The sequence below is a fragment of the Vipera berus genome (genome assembly GCF_964194415.1).
Source record: "Vipera berus genome assembly, chromosome: 6".
Lineage (NCBI taxonomy): Eukaryota > Metazoa > Chordata > Lepidosauria > Squamata > Viperidae > Vipera > Vipera berus.
The window spans coordinates 6,205,834-6,230,435 of record NC_138208.1 but is presented as its reverse complement, the minus strand read 5'-3'; the positions used below and the strand labels follow the sequence as shown (position 1 = coordinate 6,230,435).

Here is a 24,602-nt window from a genome sequence, read left to right as displayed (position 1 = left end):
ATCATAATTGCAAATCATAATTCGAACAACTGACACAAACATCCTAATGATAAGATTGTTTCCAAACATACATGGTTGATTTACTGCCAGGTTGCTAAGAGGTGAACTCTTAAGTGCTTCAGGAAATGCTGGCTTTACTTGTTTCCATTTGTTGTTGAGGAAAACTACCACTTTGTTTGTTTCCTGATACAAAACAAGATTGGCAGCAAGCGACCCCGCCCCCCTTGAAAGCTAGATCGCATTAAAGTTGTCCGTTTGAAAGTCTGCCTTTTTGTTCATAAGATATATTAATTTTGGCTGGAGTGTATCATTTATGTTCACCATGAAAAGAGTCTTTAATACGTGTCCTTTAGAAATGCTTGACTTGGTTGATGTTGGAGTAGCTAAGAATTACGTGAATTTTATTTATGGCATTGCTTCTTTCCATAGTTCTTAGACTTATCTGCAAAGGCCCAGCCATCTATGTTGATGCAATGCTACTCTATTTTTCAAATTAAAAAAAAAAGGTTTGAATTTTTTGCAGCTTTTAGGAATAGGAAGAATAACCATTATTTATAAAAAAACACCATGATTTTGTAATACAGTCAGCAGTGTGGACATTGGCTACAGGAAATGGTGTACATGGAATTTTCCTAACATACATTATTCACTGTGGATCATTTTCTAATGGAGGAGGAGGAGGAGGAGGAGGAGGAGGAGGAGGAGGAGGAGGAGGAGGAGGAGGAGGAGAAAGAAGAAAAAGAAAAAGAAAAAGGAGGAGGAGGAGGAGGAGGAGGAGGAGGAGGAGGAGGAGGAGGAGGAGGAGGAGGAGGAGGAGGTTGGAATGGACCTTGGAGGTTGTCTAGTCCTGCCCAGGAATAGAATAGAATAGAATAGAATAGAATAGAATAGAATAGAATAGAATAGAATAGAATAGAATAGAATAGAATAGAATAGAATAGAATAGAATAGAATAGAATAGAATAGAATAGAAAATATGGAATGAAATGGAATAGACTAGACTAGACTAGACTAGACTAGACTAGAATAGAATAGAATAGAATAGAATAGAATAGACTAGAATAGAATAGAATAGAATAGAATAGAATAGAATAGAATAGAATAGAATAGAATAGAATAGAATAGAATAGAATAGAAAATATGGAATGAAATGGAATAGAATAGAATAGACTAGACTAGACTACACTAGAATAGACTAGAATAGACTAGACTAGACTAGACTAGACTAGAATAGAATAGAATAGAATAGAATAGAATAGAATAGAATAGAATAGAATAGAATAGAATAGAATAGAAAATATGGAATGAAATGGAATAGAATAGAATAGAATAGAATAGAATAGAATAGAATAGAATAGAATAGAATAGAATAGAATAGAATAGAATAGAATAGAATAGGATGAAAAATGAATAGAATGAAATATGAATAGAAAATATGGAATGGAATGGAATGGAATGGAATGGAATGGAATGGAATGGAATGGAATGGAATAGAAGACTAGAATAGAATAGAATAGAATAGAATAGAATAGAATAGAATAAAATAGAATAGAATAGAATAGAATAGAATAGAATAGAACAGAATAGAGTTGGAAGGGAAATCCTATCCCATTTCAGACAAATGGCTGTCCAATCTCTTCTTAAAAACCTCCAGTGTTGGAGCATTCACCACTTCTGGAAGCAGGTTGTTCCACTGATTAATTGTTCCAACTGTAAGGAAATTTCTCCTTAGTTCTAGGTTGCTTCTCTCTTTGGTTAGTTTCCATCCATTACTTTCCATTCATCGCTTCTTGAAAAGCTTCGAAAAAGCTTCTGATACTTGAATGACTTCAGCATATGTGTGTGTGTGTGTGTGTGTGTGTGTGTGTGTGTGGCTCGGTGGCTCCATGAGTGTGTATCAAAACACATATGTTTCCTGGTTGGTGGGCTGTTGGGTCATCGTTTGTTGACTTGCCAAATAGTCCTAGTTTAGCCTGCCTAGTATAGAGTGGAGATACTTGAAGTAAAGGGTCTTGAAGGCTCTTGTAGTGTCTTAGCCAAAATGTGTCGAAATTGATCAGTGCTCTTAGTAAAGAATATTGGCCCTGCCAACAGCGAAGGTCCCATCAACAGCTTCTCTATTTTTACTAAATGATGTTGTGTGAGAATCTCGACTGATCACGATGATGGGTGTTCCCAGTTTGATCTTCTATTTTGTGTGCAAAAGCAGGGAATAGGAGAAGTCATGTTTGCTTGCTCACCTCTTTCTTTGCTCGCTTTTCTTTCTTTCTTTCTCTCTCTCTCTCTCTCGCTCTTCCTTTCTTCTCCTCTTTCCTTTCCTACTTGTTTGTTCCTTTTCTTGGTAGCTTTTTTTTACCTGCCTGCCTGCCTTCCTCCCTCCCTCCCCTTGGAAAGTATTGTCGCTTCCTTCCTTCCTTTCTCCCTTCCTTCCTTCCTTCCTTCTTTCTTTTTCTTTCTTTCTATTTCTCTCTATCTCTTTCCCCCTCTCTCTCTTTCTCATTTTCTCTCTTTCTTTTTTTCTCTTTCTCTTTTTCTGTCTTCTTCTCATTCTCTCACTCTCTCTTTTTTCTTTTTCTCTCTCGTCCTCCCTCATTCTCTCACTCTCTTTTTTCTCTTTCTCTCTTCCTCATTCTCTCACTCACTCTTTCTCTTTTCTCTTTCTCTCCATCTCTTTCTTTCTCATTCTCTCACTCACTCTCTTTTTTCTCTTTCTGTCTGTCTCTTTCTCTCTTTCTCATTCTCTCACTCTCTCTTTTCTCTTTCTGTCTCTCTTTCTCATTCTCTCACTCTCTCTTTTCTCTTTCTGTCTCTCTTTCTCATTCTCTCACTCTCTCTTTTCTCTTTCTGTCTCTCTTTCTCATTCTCTCACTCTCTCTTTTCTCTTTCTGTCTCTCTTTCTCATTCTCTCACTCTCTCTTTTCTCTTTCTGTCTCTCTTTCTCATTCTCTCACTCTCTCTTTTCTCTTTCTGTCTCTCTTTCTCATTCTCTCACTCTCTCTTTTCTCTTTCTGTCTCTCTTTCTCATTCTCTCACTCTCTATTTTCTCTTTCTGTCTCTCTTTCTCATTCTCTCACTCTCTCTTTTCTCTTTCAGTCTCTCTTTCTCATTCTCTCACTCTCTCTTTTCTCTTTCTGTCTCTCTTTCTCATTCTCTCACTCTCTCTTTTCTCTTTCTCTCTGTCTCTCTTTCTCATTCTCTCACTCTCTCTTTCTCTCTGTCTCTCTCTCTTTCTCATTCTCTCACTCTCTCTTTTCTCTTTCTCTCTTTCTCATTCTCTCACTCACTCTTTCTCTCTCTTTTCTCTTTCTCTCTGTGACAAGAACACACGTGCAGCTTTCTTACATATCGGTTCTGCTTCTCCAGTAAATCTGCTGGTCTTGAAAGCGTGAAGCCCTTTCTGACTCTTCGCTTCTCCTGCTTCTGCAGCATCAGAGTAATATCAGCCTGTCCTGCCTGTCCTTGCACGGCTCTTCAGCACAGCACAAAGGAGCCGTGGAGCACAGCAAACGGGCTGCCAATGCTCTTCTGCATCCTCACCTGGCTGCTTCTGCTTCCAAGGGCCCTTTGGGTAACGCGGGACGGAGGCAGGGACAGCATCCGTGTTCGGAATACAAGGAAAATGTTTCTGTGCATGTCAGTGCATTGCAAAAGATCCTCTTTGGAATACATTTAGGAAGGAAGGAAGGAAGGAAGGAAGGAAGGAAGGAAGGAAGGAAGGAAGGAAGGAAGGAAGGGAAAGGAAAGGAAAGGAAAGGAAAGGAAAGGAAAGGAAAGGAAAGGAAAGGAAAGGAAAGGAAAGGAAAGGAAAGGAAAGGAAAGGAAAGGAAAGGAAATTACTTTGCAAGGGGAGGAAGGAAGGAAGGACGGAAGGAAGGAAGGAAATAAATTACATTCCAAGGGGAGGGAGGGAGGAAGGAAGGAGAGCAAAAGGTGAAAGAAAGGAGAGACAAAGGAAGGAAGGAAGGAAGGAAGGAAGGAAGGAAGGAAGGAAGGAAGGAGAGCAAGAGGTGAAAGGAGAGAGAAGGAAGGAAGGAGAGCAAAAGGTGAAAGAAAGGAGAGACAAAGGAAGGAAGGAAGGAAGGAAGGAGGGAAGGAAGGAAGGAAGGAAGGAAGGAAGGAAGGAAGGAAGGAAGGAAGGAGAGCAAGAGGTGAAAGGAGAGAGAAGGAAGGAAGGAGAGCAAAAGGTGAAAGAAAGGAGAGACGAAGGGAGGGAGGGAGGGAGGGAGGGAGGGAGGGAGGGAGGAAGGAAGGAAGGAAGGAAGGAAGGAAGGAAGGAAGGAAGGAAGGAAGGGACATTACTTTCCAATGGGAGGGAGGGAGGGAGGGAGGAAGGAAGGAAGGAAGGAAGGAAGGAAGGAAGGAAGGAAGGAAGGAAGGAAGGAAGGAAGGGGCATAACTTGGAAATTACAGTTATCTTTCAAACAATTGGAGAAGAAAAACAAGATGACAAAAATCAAAGCAATTGATAGCAAAACTAGCTTTCTTAGTCTTATCTTTGATGTGCAACATCCAGACTCTTGTGATGGAGGAGGTATAGAAACACTGTAAAATAAATGAATGGAAAGGGGACATAGTTAATGTGTTCCGATCGAGATTTTATGCACAGAAAGTTTCTCTAATTTGGGTAAGATTAGGAACAGGCCAATTATAATTTGAGCCAAACTCGAAGGGTTATCTAGCATTGAACCCGAGAAATAAAATTTGTAGAACAAAATGTAGAAATATATAAAAGAAGGAACTGAACGTCTCCTGGGAAACCACCCTACTTTATTCCTCTTTGAGCTAGGTTGAGATAAGTTACTTACTAAGTATTCTGACAGAGAAGAGATTTATCTTAAGCTTTCTCCAATCACCTTTTCTCAGGATAACATTTACAGTCCCCCCATTATCTGCAGAGAAAGGGTTTTTAAAGGAGAGCAGGAGATTGCGCAAAATTGATCTTGAGGTTCATACTTCAAGCCAGCATTAAGTCCTCCCCTGCATGGACCATGACAAAATAAGACCAAAAAAAAATTATTGCAGTGTCCTAAGGTTGACCTTTGGCGGATGTCCTCCATTTAAACTTGATTGTCTATTACTCTCCGTTGATAAATGGCAGATTATCTGTGCCAAGTTTCTCAGCTGGAAAATAAACAGTAAAAAACGGGGAAAATCTTACTGGCATATCAATCAAGTTCAATTATGGCACTTTAAACCAAAGTCCAAGGCCACAGGAAATTGCCCAGAGCAGTTTAGAGGAAAGAAAAAGGAGAAGGAAATTGACCAAAGGAAAAAAAAAAAGAACACTTTGGCTCCTGGTGCTGCTTTTCCACCTAAAATGTTTCCTAAACAGCCCATTTCCACAAACCCTCACCTGTAGCTTTTCCATCAACTTTGTTGGCCTTTGACATTCTGGCTTTTTGACAACTTTTGAAACGCCAAGCTTTTTAACGGGTTGCAGTACTTGTTGTTGTTGTTGTTAGCTGCGAAGTCGTGTCCGACCCATCGCAACCCTATGGACAACGTTCCTCCAGGCCTTCCTGTCCTCTACCATCTTCTGGAGTCCATTTAAGCTCACGCCTACTGCTTCAGTGACTCCATCCAGCCACCTCATTCTCTGTCGTCCCCTTCTTCTCTTGCCCTCAATCTTTCCCAGCATTAGGCTCTTATCCCGTGAGTCCTTCCTTCTCATTAGGTGGCCAAAGTATTTGAGTTTTAGCTTCAGGATCTGGCCTTCTAAAGAGCAGTCAGGGTTGATCTCCTCTAGGACTGACCGGTTTGAGTTGCAGTACTAGAGCGTATCAAACTGGACTTAATTCTTCCTTTGCTCAGAGGTGGAATGGATATTCACTCTGTGGGAAGCTTTGGGACTGCATTGTCTTGGTCAAAAAGGAGGAGAAAAATGAAGGGAAAAGCCAAGATTACCTCTGTTTAAGACGTCAAGAAGAATGATCATGGACGCAGGAATCACAGATTCCCCACACACACACACACACACACACCCTCAAGACTGTGTGCCTGTTTTTCCCCTGCCCACCATTATTCACAGCTCCTTTGCCTATTTGATACTGTCCAGGAGATCCCAACTAAATATAAGAAATGAGCAATCCTTGGTGCTCTCTGAGCTTGGTTGTTATCTTGCAGATGTCTCATTACCCAAACTAGAGCACTGATGTTACCTAGTTTGGGAATGAAATTTTTGCAAGAAAACCATCAACCTCAGAGAGCACCCAGGACCTCTCATTTCAACCCTGAGCTTCAAATATTTGCCTTTATCGGTACCAAATATGAGAAAGGGTGGAGTAATTTCTTGTGCTCCATACACATCACTCCAGCCAGTAAGACCAGTGGCAACACATTTGCAGTTCTAGGTTTCTAAAGGTTGCCAGATCACAAAAGTACTATAAAGACTTTCCTTCCTTCCTTCCTTCCTTCCTTCCTTCCTTCCTTTCTTCCTTCCTTCCTTCCTTCCTTCCTTCCTTCCTTCTTCCACCCTCCCTGCCTCCCTCTTTGGCATAAAACATGATTCCTCACTTAACTCTGTTTTGACTATCATCTTTCCTTCTAGTCTAATTGCACTGAATTTAGCAGAGAGTGTTTTCAGCAGAATTTGTGCAGTGGTAAACTACAAAAAAAAGGGGAGGTGGTGGCTCAGTGGGTTAGGACGCTGAGCTTGTCGATCAGATGGTCGGCAGTTTGGCGGGTCGAATCCCGAGTGCTGAATAACAGAGTGAGTGCCTGTTACTCATCCCAGCTTCTGCCAACCTAGCAGTTCGAAAGCACGTAAAAAATGCAAGTAGAAAAATAGGGACCACTACGGTGGGAAGGTAACAGCGTTCCGTGCACCTTTGGCATCTAGTCATGCCGGCCACATGACCACGGAGACGTCCTCGGACAAGCGCTGGCTCTTCGGCTTTGAAACGGAGATGAGCACCGGCCCCTAGAGTCGGAAACGACTAGCACGCATGTGCGGGGGAACCTTTACCTTTACCTTTTATACCTTCCCAAATAATTAAAGCAACTTTGAAAATTGGTTGGCTGATTTGTGTTGATGTCATTTTAATAGCCACCAAAATGAGCCTCAAATGTTTTCTGCTGTATTGTTTACAACAAATTTGCAGTCACTGTTTACGATCCCTTAAAAAATAGCACATGTAGTGTTTTTCTCTCAGGGGTTGTTAATAGTTGAGAGCAGTGATCATGGCATGAATATTGTATGCCTGTAAGCCCGTTTTTTGTCAGTTGACGCAATAGCTAAAATGTTAGATTAGGACCAGATTCGGCTCAAATGTAAGCCATGTAAGGTCGCTGGATAACAGAATAACATAGTTGGAAGGGACCTTGGAGGTCATCTAGTCCAGCCCTCTGCTCACGCAGGAAGCCCTATACCATTTCAGACAAATAGCTGTCCATTCTTTTCTTTAAAACCTCCAGTGTTGGAGCACCCACAACTTCTGAAGGCAAGTCGTTCCGCTGGTTAATTGTTCTCACTGTCATGAAATTTCTCCTTAGTTCTAGGTTGCTTCTCTCCTTGATTGGTTTCCATCCGTTGCTTCTTGTCCTGCCTTCAGGGGCTTTGGGAAATAGCTTGACTCTCTCTTCTTTGGGGAAGCCCCTCAAATGCTGGAAAACCGCTATCCTGTCACCCCTAGTCCTTCCCTTCATTAAACTAGACATACCCAATTCCAGCAACTGTTCTTCATATGTTTTAGCATCCAGCCCTCTAATTTTCTTTGATGATCTTCTCTGCACACTTTCTAGAGTCTCAATTATAACCATTCTGAGGCCTGTCACTGTCAGTCAGCCCAGGGGAGGTAGAATGAAGAAGACAGCCTTCAAATTTGACCAATTTGTCTGAAACAAACCCTAGAAACTTAGATGGCTGGAGCCTATGTTGGCTTGTTTCAGAACCACAGATTCAGTACCCTACTTGGTGAAAAGCTGCCTTCCAAATCAGCTGCCATGTTAATAATACTAACATTGGGTCTAACCGCTTAGTTTCTGAAAGGTTTCCACTAAAAACATCTGTATGGAACATGATAGTTCCATACAAATGAAATGCTTGCCAACATCCGCTCTACTATCCCACAACATCCAGTTCCCCTATTAGTGCTGGCAAACCTTCCATTTGGATATATGAGAGACCCAGATTCTTAAGGACAATGTTCTGTTACTGTTGTGCCTTAGCAAATTGCCAGATCTACTTTGCAAATTGCCAAATCTGCTGTAAATCTACTCACCTTAAAGAGTTTTCAAATTAGTTATTTTAATTCCTCTTCTTGCCACTTTAAGTAGCAAGAAATGAACAGGATTTGGATCATTCTTTCTCTCCTGCTTATCTAGTAATAGTGAAACTTTACACTTAACGTTTATTAATTTCGTACTTAAAACAGTTAATATTCTTTACTGTCTTGGGTCCAGAAGCTCTCAGTGTGCGTACAAGCAACAAGTGATAAATCAATAAGATAAAACTTAACAAGTTAAATCTCCAGTTAAGTTTACGATATTTCTTTTAGTTTCTATGCCTTCTTTTCCTTTTCCTTCTGTAATCTGAACGATATTGTTTAGTTTTCAAGAGCATTTCAGGCAACATGTAATCCTGTGTTGGCTACAGGGACAGACGTTTTGAGATCTCTCCGCCTAGGACAGTGTTCAAAGAGAAAAAATGAGCTTTCATAAACTTCCTATCTGTTCAGCAGAAAAATACCGGTACTCAACAGATCCTTTCCCTAAAAAAAACATTTTTCAAGGACACAATTTGGCCAGGATTCCTCTGTGTTCCTAACATGAAGTGAGAGTTATTAATGAATCAATGAGAAAAGAAGTAGAGAGTTAGCACAACAGATAAAAATACATCTTCTCTGTCCATGTTTGAAATATCTGCTCTGTTGACCCATATACTCTAGTCCAGGGGTAGGCAACCTCGGCTCTTTTGTGACTCGTGGACTTCAACTCCCAGAATTCCTGAGCCAGCCACGCTGAGGGGAAAGAGAGAGGTTTCCAAGCTGAGCCATGCTGGCTCAGGAATTCTGGGAGTTGAAGTCCACGAGTCATTAAAGAGCCAAGGTTGCCTACCCCTGACCTAGGCCTAGGCCGCTTTATGACTTGTGGACTTCAACTCCCAGAATTCCTGAGCCAGCCACGCTGAGGGAAAAGGGAGAGGTTTCCAAGCTGAGCCATGCTGGCTCAGGAATTCTGGGAGTTGAAGTCCACGAGTCATAAAAGAGCCAAGGTTGCCTACCCCTGCTCTAGTGCTATCCTTGATTTTGGTCCCCAGGTCCTATGATAAAACTAATGGACAGGTATTATGGGAGTTATGGTCTAAACATTCTATAAATACCACCTTAACTCTTTCCAGGAATGTCTATTTCAGTCCTTCCTACCCTCCTATTCCTCAATAAAACCAGATCCTTTAGAAGTATTCTTCTGTCTACACGTTTCTAGGGGTGAATGAAATACAGAAGGGAACTAAATTTTCTGTAGATGTGTCTTCATTTTCAATTTTTATTGGGATTTAGACAAATTTTAAAATACAGGTAGGCCCTGATGTACAACAGCTCATTTAGTGACCGCTCAAAGTTACAACGGCACTGAAAAAAGTGACTTATGACAAAGTTTCCAACTGGTTCATATTTATGAGGGTTATGGTATCCCGGGGTCATGCGGTCCCCTTTTGCAACCTTCTGACGAGCAAAGTCAACGGAGAAGCCAGATTGACTGAACAACCCTGTTACTAACTTAACTTCTGCAGTGATTCGCTTAAACAAGTGTGGCAAGAAAGATTGTAAAATGGGGCAAAATCACTTAACAGATGTCTCACTTAGCAGCAGAAACTTCAGGCTCAATTGTAGCCCCATCCCCATATTGAGGACCACCCATCTTTTATTTTCCTTATTTGTCATATTTTCACTCTGCCTTTCTTTGAGAAAGCCACGTGTTTATGAGTCTGCCTAATTCCTCTCCCCGTTTTAAAGATAGAAAGAATAATTTTCTGAGATTAGTTGGGGTGATTGGGAATGAGGGGTCCAAAAGCATCCAGTGAGTCAGCTGGGGAATAAACACTGCAAAGTTATACAACTACGCTACCTACCCTTTATCATCGAGACTCTAGAAAGAGCGCAGAGAAGAGCAACAAAGATGATCAGGGGACTGGAGGCTAAAACATACAAGGAAAGGCTGCTGGAATTGGGTATGTCTACTTTAATGAAGAGAAGGACGAGGGGTGACAGGATAGCAGTGTTCCAGTATCTCAAGGGCTGCCCCAAAGAAGAGGGAGTCAAGCTATTCTCCAAAGCACCTGAAAGCAGGAGAAGAAGCAATGGAAGGAAACTAACCAAGGAGAGAAGCAACCTGGAACTAAGGAGACTTGCCTCCAGAAGTTGTGAATGCTCCAACATTGGAAGTTTTTTTTAGAAGAGACCCTTCCAACATTATTATTATTATTATTATTATTATTATTATTATTATTATTATTATTATTATTATTATTATTAAACTTTTACTAATAAAACATGAAACTCAGTCAACTGAACACTCAAATTGACTGACACTAATGGTTGACACGGGCTGCTGCCAGCATCCTAGGTATCAACCAGGTATCTCCTTAAAATGTAAGATGTTCCGAGTAACACAGTTTTTTGAGGGGTTATTGCAGGAAGCTGCAATTTCTTGATGTATTTTGCAAATTTTATTATTATTATTATTATTATTATTATTATTATTATTATTATTATTATTATTATTATTATTATTATTATTATTATTATTATTATTATTATTATTATTATTATTATTATTATTATTATTATTCATCGCACAGTTAGCCAGATATTCAGACTGGATCTGGCATTTTTGTCTACCTATCAAGTCCTTACCAAGGACCTGGGATAGGCAGATGTGGATGTTTGATGCTATTACAGATATCGTCGCAGGATGGAAGCAGTGCCTAGTAAGGCCGCCTTTTGCAATTGACTAATGGCGAATTTGTCAATGCTGATGATGGTGTTCAAGTGGTGCTCCAGTTGTTTTGGGATTGCACCCAAGGTGCCTATTACTATTGGTGGTATTATTATTATTATTATTATTATTATTATTATTATTATTATTATTATTATTATTATTATTATTATCATCATCATCATCATCATCTATGGCACAAAACAAGCTGGGAGATTGAAGTAAGATTAAGAAGCGACATAGATGTGAAGAATGCAGGACTTTGATTTAACTAACAAAGTTTAGTACCCCTTTGTCTCCCACCGCCCCATTTTTTAAGTAATACAAAAATAGCTATTACCATGTCATAATATGTCACGGGAAAATATTGGCTTAATTAGGAATTTGAAAACCTGTACTTTTAAATAAATTATTCTGTTGTGTAAAATGATTTATGTGCTTTCTTAACCCACTCACTACTTTTTAATATCATGCTCTTTTCTGAATGCTGACTTGCTGTAATGTATCACTGAAAAGGTATACAACCTACATAATAATTAATGGTTTAATTAATAATTAATGGTTTGTGTCTTGATAAAAAAATGATTGTTAAACAGGGGTTTAACTATCAGTAAAGGCAGTTTGCTTGATTTAAAATACTGGTTTTTTTATTGTTGATAATTCTACTTAAAATATGGCTGCACAATTATGACTGCAGGGTGGACTGCACAATTTTATCAGAAGTACAGCAACATTTTTATGCTTTCTCTAAATTGCTGAAAATGTCTAAATCCCCTAACAGTATACCCACCTATCAAACTAGAGCTTATTTCCAACTAGATATCTCATATTGCAAGTCTTTTAAAACACAAAATATTACGTGCTTGTAATGGGAGGGAAAAAAATGAAACTTTGATTTGGTTTTCTGCTGAGTAGATAGATTTATTGTTCTAGAAATGGTTAGTATATACTCTTGTGTAAAAGTAACAAGTTGAGATTGTAGTAATGTGGTGATCTTCTACTGTGCTAAAAGGAATTGGAAGCCAAAGCCTTTTTTTTCCTTCCCTCTCTACCCCACATTTTCTCTGTCCCCCCCCCACCCTCAGTTCTCCATTACTTTTTATTTCCCTTTGTATTTTATACTTTGATAAACCAATAAAAAACCAGGGAAAAAACACAATATAAAAACCTGGAAGTTGAAAAATTAAAAACCTGCCAAGGAACTAAATTAAACAAGAATCTAATCAAGGAGAGAAGCAACCTAGCATTAAGGATAAATGTCCTAACAGTGAGAACAATTAACCAGTGAAATGCCTTGCCTTCATAAGTTGTGGGTGCTCCATCACTGGAGGCTTTTAAGAAGAGACTGGACAACCATTTGTCTGAAATGGTATAGTGGTGTCTTCTGCTTGAGCAGGGGGTTCGACTAGAAGACCTCCAAGGTCCCTTCCAGCTCTATTCTGATTGATCCTTTAGAAACAGAACAATGCCATATTTTGAGGAACACCATCTCCACTGCCTGTTGCTTTCTTAATCTAATGATGAAGAAATAAATGAGTGAGAAGCCTTGTCACTCAATACATCTATTGGCCATTCCTTAAAAACTAATTAGACAGTGTTTGCATTAATACAGGAAGCAAAGTAAAGGTAAAAAGTTTTCCCCGCACATGCGTGCTAGTCGTTTCTGACTCTAGGGACCGGTGCTCATCTCCGTTTCAAAGCTGAAGAGCCAGCGCTTGTCCGAGGACGTCTCCGTGGTCATGTGGCCGGCATGACTGGACGCCAAAGGCGCACGGAACGTTGTTACCTTCCCACCATAGTGGAACCTATTTTTCTACTTGCATTTTTACATGCTTTCGAACTGCTAGGTTGGCAGAAGCTGGGACGAGTAGCAGGCGCTCACTCTGCTACGCAGCACTCGGGATTCGACCCGCCAAACTGCCGACTTTCTGATCGACAAGCTCAGCGTCCTAACCCACTGAGCCACCGCGTCCCTTATACAGGAAGCAAAGCCAGCCCCAAACGGTAAATGATTTGGGTAAGTAGAGGGATATCGTAAACTTCAGAACTAAATGAGATTATATTAGAGAAAGGGAGGTTCCCCCCCTCTCTATGGCTGTCTTTGAAGACGGTTCATTATTATAGCCTGAAATTATTCACCAAGGGCTTCTCGATCCCTCAACTAATTCGATTCCAATGTAATCATTAGAATTGCTGCAAAAGCAATGCATTTAAAGCAAGAGGGCTGCTCATATGGCAACAATTCAATATTAATCAGTTAAGCAGCGTTAGACTTTTAATCAGGGAGTAAATGGCACAGGGAAAGAGACTTACCAGTAATAAAATTGTAGACGCACCCAAAGGAGGCAACAAAAATTCAAGGAAAAAGCAGAAGATATAAAAAAAATAAAGAATGAGAAAATGAAAAGAAAGAAGAAAAGAAGAAAGGCCTAAAGATCATAAAGGAGGAAGCAAAAAAGAACCACAGCCAGTAATACAATTCAGTGTTGATATGAAAAACAAAACTAGTGTTCTTCTTGGATGTTAAATAGCTTCAATGGATCATTGCAAATCAACTTTTAAACAAGTGAAGCCTGCACCGGTGTGGTCTTGCCTTCTCTCTCCATTGATGTTGTCTCTCCATTGATTCAAAGTCTGAAACTTTTAAAATTGGATATATAAACAACACACACGGTTCCTCTCCAAATTGCATAACATTCTAGCCTCAAGAAATCCATCTCTGTTCATAAACTAGACAAATTGTTAAGCTTACATGCCTGCCCTGGTTTTGAATTTAAAAAAAACTGAAGAAGGAAACCATGCAAAAAAAAAAAGATGTAAGCAAAACTCTATGAAAAAATAAAATCCAATTTGTTGGTCAATTTAGAAAGGCTGTGTCTGATTAGTGATAAAAAAAATCACAACTTCACGTGGCTTGTGTTTTGCCTATGGCAGCATTCGCTTCAGTTCAGTTGGATTTCTCCTGTTCCACTGCATTGCAACCCTTTCCTTTCCATGCACAGCTTTTTCTTGTTGTCTTGCAAATTTACATTATAAGAAGCATTTTCTTGGTATGTCTGTGGGTGATATTGCTAAACTCTTGAGCTGGGCTTATGAAAACTTAATTTAAATGCTTCTTTACTTTTTTTTTTTACTTTACTTTTATTATATTTGTATACCGCCCTTCTCCCGAAGGACTCAGGGCGGTGAACAGGGCATATATAAAAATACAGAATACAAAAATTAAAAGGAATTAAATAGTAGGCCAGCTAAAACAATCAATAATAATATAAAAATCCCCATTAAAACCCCAACACATCCCCCATCAGGCCAGGCCGGCTTGTTCAAATAGATGGGTCTTCAGACCGCGTCAGAAGGAGTGAAGGTCAGGTGCCATCCGGAGCTCGACCGGCAACTGATTCCATAAGTCCGGGGCGCCCACAGAGAAGGCCCTCCCCCTGGGGGCCACCAGCCGACATTCTCTGACCGGAGGCACCCTGAGGAGGCCCTCTCTGTGGGAATGCACAGGGCGGAGGGGGGTTGACGCCGGCAGCAGGTGATCCCCGAGGTACTCCGGACCCATGCCATGTAGGGCCTTAAAGACCATTACCAGAACCTTGAATCTCACCCGGAAGACAACTGGTAACCAATGCAGCTCGCGGAGCAAAGAGCATGGGAGTACCGGGAGACTCCCAAGACAACTCTCGCGGCTGCATTCTGTACCAGCTGGAGCCTTCGAGTGGTCTTCAAGGGAAGCCCCATGTAGAGAGCATTGCAGTAGTCCAGATGAGAGGTCACAAGCGCATGAGTGACCGTACACAGGGCATCCCGGTCCAGATAGGGCCGCAACTGGTGCACCAGGCGAACCTGGGCAAAAGCCCCCCTAGTCACAGCTACTATATGATCTTCCAGAGTAAGCCGCGAATCTAGGAGGACTCCCAAGTTGCGAGCCCTATCTACGGGGGGTAAAAGCTCACCCCCCCATGGAAAGAGGTGGAATATTCTGAATATCCCGGGATGCCGGAATGCACAGCCACTTTAGAATCTCAGAGTAGTTTGCTTCTGATCTCAGCAGATCCAAAGTCTCAGGAAAGTTATGTATGGTTGAAATGAATTAGATTGTTCTCTCGGGATAAAAATAAAAATAAAGTAGCATCTTTAAACAGTGTTCAGAGTATACATGTGGTAACAGATTCAATAGAAATGCACGTAGCCTCAAATGAGCTTAGGAATAAAATATAATTAAAACTGATTATTTAGTCTGCGACAGGGAACAAGAGAAATGCGTTATTATTTTGACTGAGAAAGGGAACTCTTTGAAAATTAAAACTTAAGAAAAAGGAAAAAAACTCGGCAGTCTTACTTTAATGGTAAGCATACCTGGTGTGCGGAAAGATTGCCTTTTATAAAAGCCTAGGAAAGGGATGAGATTGCCCAATTAATCATGCAGCCTTTTGACGATTGTCCTTATCATTTTCTCAGAAGTTAAAGCAGTCTTGTCTCTGACTTAGTTCATTTAATGAGTTGCACTCTAGTCAATATTGCTTTGTGCAAAATGTTGCAAGCTGTTGCCGTGTTAGAAGGGTCCAAGGAAGTCAGCTAATGTACAAAAATAATTTTAAATTATTATGTTTACATCACCAAATATTGCTGACCAAATACGACAGTACTGAAGACTTATAAATTCCTACTAACTACTAGAGTTACGAAATAGGCCATTTTCACTGATCGCTTTATTTAAGAGGTTGACGCTATGAAGGATAACGTACATCGTAGTGTTTAATTTATACGCTTCAAGTTCATTGAGGACTTGACTGCTGTGAAACGGATCACTGTGAATAAAAGAGAGCTTGAGTCAATGCTTCCATGACTTAAAAGCCATGAATCCACAAACGCTCAAAAGCAAATTGCTAAGCACTTCCTAAGTTGCAAGGCGCATCTTAAATTAACGGCGATGCCTGTAACTGCTTTAGAAAATTGCTACTGTATGCTTCCCTTATAATAATTAGAAGTTTATACAATAGGGGATTGTTGGTAATTGGCTGCTAGCTTAGCTTGGTCATTTCTACAGCACTGTGGGTTGCCATGATGGATGTCTTTATTTAGAGAGTTTGGGGTTTTTCATTTTTTCAGAGTGCAATATTTACCAGCTCTGGTGTTTTCATTAGTTGGGAAAATAAATTTTATGCTTGTACGCAAGGATCCCTGTTTAGGAAATCTCTGCTATTTATCATCTTCTTCTTGTTACTATTTCCTACCTTTGCTGCAAAATGTCCGTTTTTTGGTTTGTCTGTTTCTTTGCGATCCAACACTTATGGATAGATCATGTTTTCCCAAACTTTTTCCAGTTTCTTCCACACATGATGACTTTCATTGCTTCTCTCCCTTCTTGGCCCGCGATGTGGCAAAGGGATGAGATTGCCCAATTAATCATGCAGCCTTTCGACGATCCAAGATTTGGGAACATACAGTATCTATTAGTTTAATAATATAAAATGCCAAAATACAAAAAGAAAATACTGTGGTAGGAAAATAAGGGAGGGCAGAAGGGAAAGGAAAAGTGTAGAGAAAAGGGGTGGGGGAGAAAGAAAATAGCATCAAATCTCCACTTTTTACTTTTACCTAGTAGTATAAACTAGCCATAGGGACGCGGTGGCTCAGTGGGTTAGGACGCTGAGCTTGTCGATCAGAAGGTCAGCAGTTTGGCGGGTCGAAACCCGAGTGCCGCGTAGCAGAGTGAGCGCCGGTTACTCGTCCCAGCTTCTGCCAACCTAGCAGTTCGAAAGCGCGTAAAAATGCAAGTAGAAAAATAGGGACCACTACGGTGGGAAGGTAACAGCGTTCTGTGCGCCTTTGGCATCTAGTCATGCCGGCCACATGACCACGGAGACGTCCTCGGACAAGCGCTGGCTCTTCGGCTTTGAAACGGAGATGAGCACCGGCCCCTAGAGTCGGAAACGACTAGCACACATGTGCGGGGGAACCTTTACCTTTACCTTTAATGAAAACACATAACTTATAACAATTCAGAAACAAACAAATAAAAACCAAGCAAAAGGATCCCTGAGGCTGCAAAGTTAGGAAGTGAGTAATGGATGCAATTATGAGTGAAGCAAAATCTTTAACTCGGAAGGAAATAGCCTTATTAGTCCTGCTTCCTGTTTTCCTATTAATCTGAGTGCGATTATTATTATTATTTTTCAGGAGGCGTTGTGGATAAGGATCTCCGTCACTACCTCAACCTGCGGTTCCAGAAGGGATCAGTTGATCACGAGCTTCAGCAGATCATTCGAGACAACCTCTACCTCCGAACGGTTCCCTGTGAGTCAGCCTTCCGAAACATGCATTATATGTTTTTTTTATAGCGTGTCAAATCCATGGGTTTTTATGCATGCACTGGGTGAACAGGAGGAGTTGTGCTTTCATTGTGGTAGAATTGTGTGGCTGTCTTGATTTCTTCTTACATTTTGGGCTCAGCTGGTGTTGAAAGTTTTGGGATTAAAAAAAAGTCTGATTCAGCCAGTTGCCTAATTCTGCTGAGAACAAAAATGTAGGGTGCTTTGAGGGATTCTTAACAGGTGACATGTCCTGTACTGTACGCAGATATATTTTTTTTTAGTGGCGACATAGTGGATCTCCAAATTTGTACAAATGTTGGGAACTGAGCTCTGTACATTAAGCGTCTTCCAACCAAAGTATTATTTAAGATTATTTAATATACTCTTAATACTAAAAATATTAGTGTTGCCTTTGATCTGCAAAGGTGTGATATATATACATTATATTCCAATCCTTGGTAAAGTGAGTCACCATCCGTGAGTTCGACGGCCATATAAATTTATTTAATAAAGAAAGAAATATAAGGGTACATGTGAAGATATAAATCGTAGAGTTAATAATAGTTGGGATGGAAGCATGTTGGGTAGTTTCATAAATTAGAAAATTGAAATGGAGGATTTATTTTTTTCTTGCGAAGTGCTTTTGAACCAGCAGTGGAAATCAATTCTTTATTAGGATTGCTAAGTTTACATTACAGGGAAGTTAATGAAAGATGATTGTGGACGTGGTTCGTGTTGCACCGTATAAATATTGGCAAAGCTCAGAAATGGGTTTTTAAAATAATTGTGTAAATAAGAAATGCGCACAAATATTTGTTTAAAGTGGAGAGTTCATCAACAAACAAATGATCTGAATACACTGCCTGAATGATAAAAATAAAACAAACAAACTACTGTTTCAGAGTTAGCGGCCGGCTAAAACTGAGCAAAGCCTCCTTCGTGATTCATATAATTCTATTTCTGCATTATCTCAGACGCGAAACTAAACTAAATACAAATAACAAGGGAGGCTTATGTGAACGCCTGCTGGAAGACGGGGGAAATGCGCTGGTTGCTCATCTCATTCTCAGGAACAATCGTGTGCAATTCCAGGGCTTACGTTTGCCTAGTGGGTTTTGGAGAGGCTGGACTGAAAGTTGAATTGTCCCCGCCTTCTGGTCTGTTGTTGGGATGTAACTGTGTGTCAGAATCCATTTATATCATATTCATAAATGTATGTTTAAAACATTATTCCATGGATTCTGCCATCTCCCGAAGAGGAGAGAACGGATGTGTATTGAGCTGGTATTAGGCATTTCAAAGGAAAAGAGAAGCCTTTTGAACTGGGGAAACAAAAGGGGGGGGCTAGCATCTGGCTTGTGTCACGGAAGAGAGCAATAAACATGAAAGGTCCTAAGTTCCTTTTTCCCACGAGACAGATGATATGAGATAAGTGATGGGGGACTGACCAAATGGGGCTAAGGGGGGGGGGTTAAACCGGGAACTCTTTATAAGGGTTTAGTTCGTGGAACAATATTAAGTCCTGTCTTGTATTCCTACAACCAAGTATGTCATAGTAAAGATTCTTTTTGGACTAGATTTGACTCCAAGAGTTTTGTCTTCCTAAGACATGGTTTGGGGTGGGTCCTGACACTGTGGCTTTTTGCCTACTCACTCCTTTTTGTGTGTTGCTGGCATCCACCACTCTGCACCTCGGAAGGATTCTTTAGCTGAGTTCTCTGTTTTTTTATTATTTTCCTGTGGTGTTTCCATACAAAGCCTTCTGCCTTTGATTTTCCTAGACTGATGGGTATCAGGACTATTATAATAGTCATGGGGGTGAGAAACGGGCAAGCATTCTAGCTGCCTTCCGGATGATGTACAAAGTACCTGGCCTCCATATGCTGTTGACAGCTGTTCCACTCCAAGCATTGTCCCTCTACACATGGACTATACAATTTGTCAGTGAGAGTTGCATATTTCCTCTGTGTCATGACCAGCAGTTTCTAAGCTGCTAACAATAAACTGCACCCCATTTAATGAAGTTATGTTTTTGCGAGTCCTGCATGTCCCTTGGACTGCAAGGCGATCAAACCGGTCATATTGTGATTCAGGGTCAGCCTGTGGGTTCGGCAGTTGGGTCGGATGACTCAGAGGAGGAGGAGGAGGGTGTTGAAGAGCTTGCTGATGATGGCTTTGAGGCTCCGCAGAGCCCTCAGCCAGGCCCCTCCCACCTGGTGGAGACCCAGCTGTGTGAGCCTGACAGCGTGGATGAAGATGACCCACAGCTGGCCCTGTTCAAGGACGCCCGACGCAGGAGGCAGTCAATCAGGAGTAAACAGAGGAAGGCAATGGGGCACCTCGGAAGGAGGCAGAGAGAGGCCACGCCCTGAGCTGTATTTAAGGGGAATGTGTGGGAGGGCTGGTTTGCTGAAGGCAACCGCTTGGATAGTTCCTGTTTCATAGCTCCTGTTTCATGGTTGGTGTCTGTTTTATGTTAATAAATTTGGCAGGCTTTATTCCAGCCTCTTGCCGTTTGTAAAGGGGTTGTCCCTGCCTTTTCTGCAGGGCCGGTAGCAGGCTGGTACAGAACAGGTCAGTCCTAGAGGAGATCAACCCTGACTGCTCTTTAGAAGGCCAGATCCTGAAGCTGAAACTCAAATACTTTGGCCACCTAATGAGAAGGAAGGACTCCCTGGAGAAGAGCCTAATGCTGGGAAAGATTGAGGGTAAGAGAAGAAGGGGATGACAGAGAATGAGGTGGCTGGATGGAGTCACTGAAGCAGGAGGCGTGAGCCTAAATGAACTCCAGAAGATGGTAGAGGACAGGAAGGCCTGGAGGAATATTGTCCATAGGGTTGCAATGAGTCGGACAAGACTTCGCAGCTAACAACAACATGTTTTTTTTATTGTCCATGGAACACATTTGCACTACTCGGGTGACCCCAAGGACACAGGTAAGCCTCCAAGTGGCCTCAAAGACTCTCTAAAAAGAATGCAAATGACCAGCTGTCTGGAAGGAGTATAAATCCTTCCTTTCCCCACCATCCCATCAGAGCTGAAGAAGCTTCCTGGATGAGAAGCAAAACGTCTTCAAAGAAAAAACAAGGCAGTCCAGTTGCCTCCTGGGGGAAAAAAAGCAGCTTTGGGTCATGTTTTTATTCTGGTCTCAGCCACTTTTTTTTTTTTGCATTTCTGTTGGCGTAGGAAACTTGCTTTCTCTGTCGTAGCATTTGGAATAGTATCCCCCAAGGGATGTGCAAGGCTTCCACTTTAATAAGTCATCTCAAAGTCCTTGAAATCCAGAGTCTTCTTCCAGGTCTTAGAACAGGGTGGTTGTTGAGCTCCTGTCAGTTTTATTTGTTTTTGTTGTTGTTGTTATGTACGATGATCCATTTCTCAGTTGTTATTATCTCTTGCTTTTAAAGCAGAAGATGCTTTATACTTAAATATAATGCCACCAAAATGTCAGTGATGCTAGAGATAAATTGCTTTTCAGGATCCAAATCTGAGTCGCTCACTGGGACCAAAGTTTTATTCTTCCAAAAGCATTTGGGCTCATGCGTCTCTCTCTCTCTCTCTCTCTCTCTCTCCATAATATGTACACTGGGCTGTTCTACACATTGTATTTATATGGTCCCTGGCTATGTGTAGTTATTTAATTGTTAATTAGGGTGTTGATGGCTGGCTATTAAGTCACTGATTGTTGTTTCCTTGTGCCTCAGGTCCTAAGTACCTGATAAGGTGGTGGTAAATCAGCCTTCCTGTTCACTCCCAGGTTTCAATCACTTTTCTGGCTGTTTTTGTCCTTGCTCGGCCAACAATCATAATAGCTGTGAAATTGAATGCATGTTCTTCACTGCAGTGTGAAGCTACCAATGAGTTCATTGCTTTAGATCAAGAGTTTGCTGTGTAAGACCATTAAGTCCTAAAACAAAACTTGGTTGACTATATTACTAGTTGACAAAAACCCGAGTTATTGTTATAAGAAAGATTTGGAGACATGACCTTCCATATATGCTGGTTGAACATTCTACCCCAGTTGATTTGTTCTATTAACAAACCTGCACCATTTAAAGTCTTGTTCCCACTTTTATTGCTTGCAAGGTGAAACTTGTAATTATAAGATTCTCTTCCTCAAAGTGAAAGTAGGGAGGGAAAAAGAGAGAGAGAGAGAGAGATCTCTTTCCAAAATATATTTGAACTTAGCGTAACAAAGGGAAATTTAATTAAACAAGTGATCTGACTATGAAATTGGTACCGGGAAACTCAAACAAAAAATTAATAACATTGGAAGTAATTTGATAAAGCAGATAAGTCACTAACCTTGGTAGAAAGCAAATATTAAAAGGAGACCTGGCAGCATAGTTGTAGTTTATTAATAATATTTGACAAAGTCTACAGATTAAGATAATGTGGGGGGTTTGCCAAGTGTTTTGTGCAATTAACGTCAACTAACATGTATTTAGTTCTTTGCTTATTCTACTTGTACGCTGCCAAGCCAATGAAGATAGCCATTTGAAACAATCCAAATAAACAATTATACAATTAAAATATCCACGGTAAAATTGAGATCTCAGTAATTATAGAAAACATTTAAAAAATTGATAACAAATTATACAGCTGAGATACAGAAAGAGGTATATTAATATGAAAATAGAAATAGAACGGCAGCAGTCAATGGGACTCTATCATTTATGCTGAACAAGATAAATACAAATAATTGGCACATTGAAGGTCAATGGCATATGCCACTGTTTCTGGCATTTCCAGTTAACATTGGAAAAATTCCTTGTGCTAGGAAAAATATCAGCACATACTCACTGGAAAGCAACTGTCAGAGGAGACAACACTATTATAGACAGAGAAATATTTCTTTTGAACTCATCAACAGCTTTAATAAATATTTTTATTCAGTATTTTATTATTTTTTATAATCACGAATCCTTAATATTTTATCAGCAACATATTGTCTGGGTTTTATTTATTTTTTTATTTATTTATTTATTTAGTTCACTAATACATATTAAACTCCTTTTCTCTCTACCTCATTTTTCTAGCCAATAATAAAATGTATCCCATGTTTTGAAATATTCTGAATCTTCTTTCTCTTTCATTTTCAGTGTCAATCTGTCCATTTCTGCACAATCTAAACTTTTCTTAATTATCTCTTCCTCCGCTGGTAATTCTTCATTGTTCCAATGCTGAGCAAACACAATTCTCGCTGCAGTTAATACATGTAACATTAACTATACACATTCCTTCTTACAATTTCCTACAATTATACCTAACAAAAAATAATTCTGGCTTAAAATCTATGTGGTGTGTTTTTTTTGTCATTTTCTCTAACCATATATGTATTCTTGACCAAAATCTTTTGGCTTTAGGGCACGTCCACCAAAGATGATAATATGTGCCTGGTTTTTGTCTACATTTCCAACAATTGCTAGACATATAGCTTTAATAAATATTTTTTTTTTTTATGTTTGATCAAATCCATCACTCACGGTGGTCAAATTCCAGACTTGTGGGTTGCATTCATCTTTGTGATTCACCGTTGCTGAATGCAGTTGCAATCTCACCATTGTGTGGATTAGTGTGCTTGAAGTTGGTTGTGAAACTGTCTCCGGAGATTCTCAGTCATCTAGGTCCTGGTTGTCCCAAAGGTGCTTTTTCAAGAAGCAACTGGACTTTCTTTGGTTTTCCTTTGAAGACGTTTTGCTTCTCATCCAAAGAGCTTCTGGTTTTCGTTTGTCTCTTCAAAGAAAAACAAGGAAGCCCAGTTGCCTTTCGAAAAAGCACCTTTACTTGTGAATCGTCTTTCTGATGTCTTTCAGTGTGCAATCTAATCTCTTTTCCATTAGAGAAAATAATAGTCTTAAGTTTTATCCTGTCTAATTGTCCTCCGAATTGGTAACAGGAAGTAGGAATTAATTTGGTGCCTTTTTGCCCCTGCTTGCATTTTGTTAAAAACGCACAACAACTTTACATTTTCTCCTCCCCCAAATGCTGTTTGAAAGTTTGCAGAAGTCTTAATTTTGTTTCGGTATGTACTGTAATACGGTGTCTTTAAATAGGTACCATCCAGAAACCTGCTGATACTTTAAAGCTGAAATAGCCACAGATCACTTTAGTCAGATCTGTTAAATTAAGAAAGGCAAAATGTTGCTGGCTGAAAGGATTCGTAAGAGCGTAAGATTATACTGAGAACTGAATTCTTAGAAATGACTCGAGCGTCTTCTCGATTCCAAAGCTTGTGAGCATCTTAGACCAGGGATAGTCAACCTCGGCTCTTTTATGACTCGTGGACTTCAACTCCCAGAATTCCTGAGCCAGCCATGCTGAGGGGAAAGGGAGAGGTTTCCAAGCTGAGCCAGCCTGGCTCAGGAATTCTGGGAGTTGAAGTCCACGAGTCATAAAAGAGCCAAGGTTGCCTACCCCTGTCCTCGACCAAGGCACAAGTCCAAGCTAGGGACTTTCTGGAAGTTTGCAATAATGGCGCATATCTGGGGTGGAGGGTGAGGGTGGAGATTCATCCTTCAAGCTTGTGGATTGGGTTTTGAATGTTTCATTACCTGGCTAGGTAACATCTTCAGCAGAATTTAGTGTTGGAATGCATAAAATATTATTTGTCTTCATAACACCGAGCCATTTTGGATAGCCGGGCTGTTTATTGAAATCGCAGTATGTTAAAATTTTGAAAAGATCATATTTTCACCGTCTCCCGTCTCCCGTCTCTCCTATTCTTTCTCTGGGCTGAAATAGGCCAGATGTCAGTGTGTTTTCCATTAACTTGGAAAGCATTTCTTTGTAATCTTATTAATCTAATAATATACCCTATATAAATAAATGGGAATGTTTTTTTTTTTCAAAAGAGGAAATATTAAAGGAAGCGTTTAGAGAAATGCTTTTTTATTTATGTAATCTGTTACAGGAAAAAAGCAGAAAAGCTGCTTGGGAACAAATATCAATTTGAAACTCGCACATGGAATAATATCTCATTAACCCACGAATAATAAAACATAGTTGTTATGTACTGGGCTCTTGAGGAATACCACATGGGTTGCTAGAGCAGCTAACGGCTCTCCAGCAACCCAGACTACAAGTCTCCTGTGCTGCAATTGGCTATCTCCAGGCGGCAATGGTTGATTCAAACCTATTGGCTGCCACCTAGGGGCTAGACTATATATTGCGGCTAGTTGCAGCCATTTCCCCGGTACAGTTTCTGCACGAAATAAACTATGAGTTACCCTGTACTCAGTTACGCGTCTTCATTCCTGCGCCAAAGAACCCGCTATTTAATAATAGTAATTTTTAAAATACTGAAAGGAAGATAGTAGAGAAGATCCATAAAGCAACTTGGGATTTAAT

The 24,602-nt window shown here is 40.3% G+C and overlaps 1 protein-coding gene across 2 annotated transcripts in view; it reads left to right on the top strand.

Moving 5' to 3' along the window:
- MAGI2 (membrane associated guanylate kinase, WW and PDZ domain containing 2) overlaps positions 1–24,602 on the top strand; it is a gene marked incomplete at its 5' end in the record, with an annotated part of 567,180 nt that overhangs the window by 116,175 nt on the left and 426,403 nt on the right. For both annotated transcript variants that reach the window (XM_081331358.1, XM_081331357.1), the window contains one exon: positions 17,119–17,235. In XM_081331358.1, the coding sequence (XP_081187484.1) occupies positions 17,119–17,235 (117 nt within the window). The remainder of the gene's footprint in view (positions 1–17,118; positions 17,236–24,602) is intronic.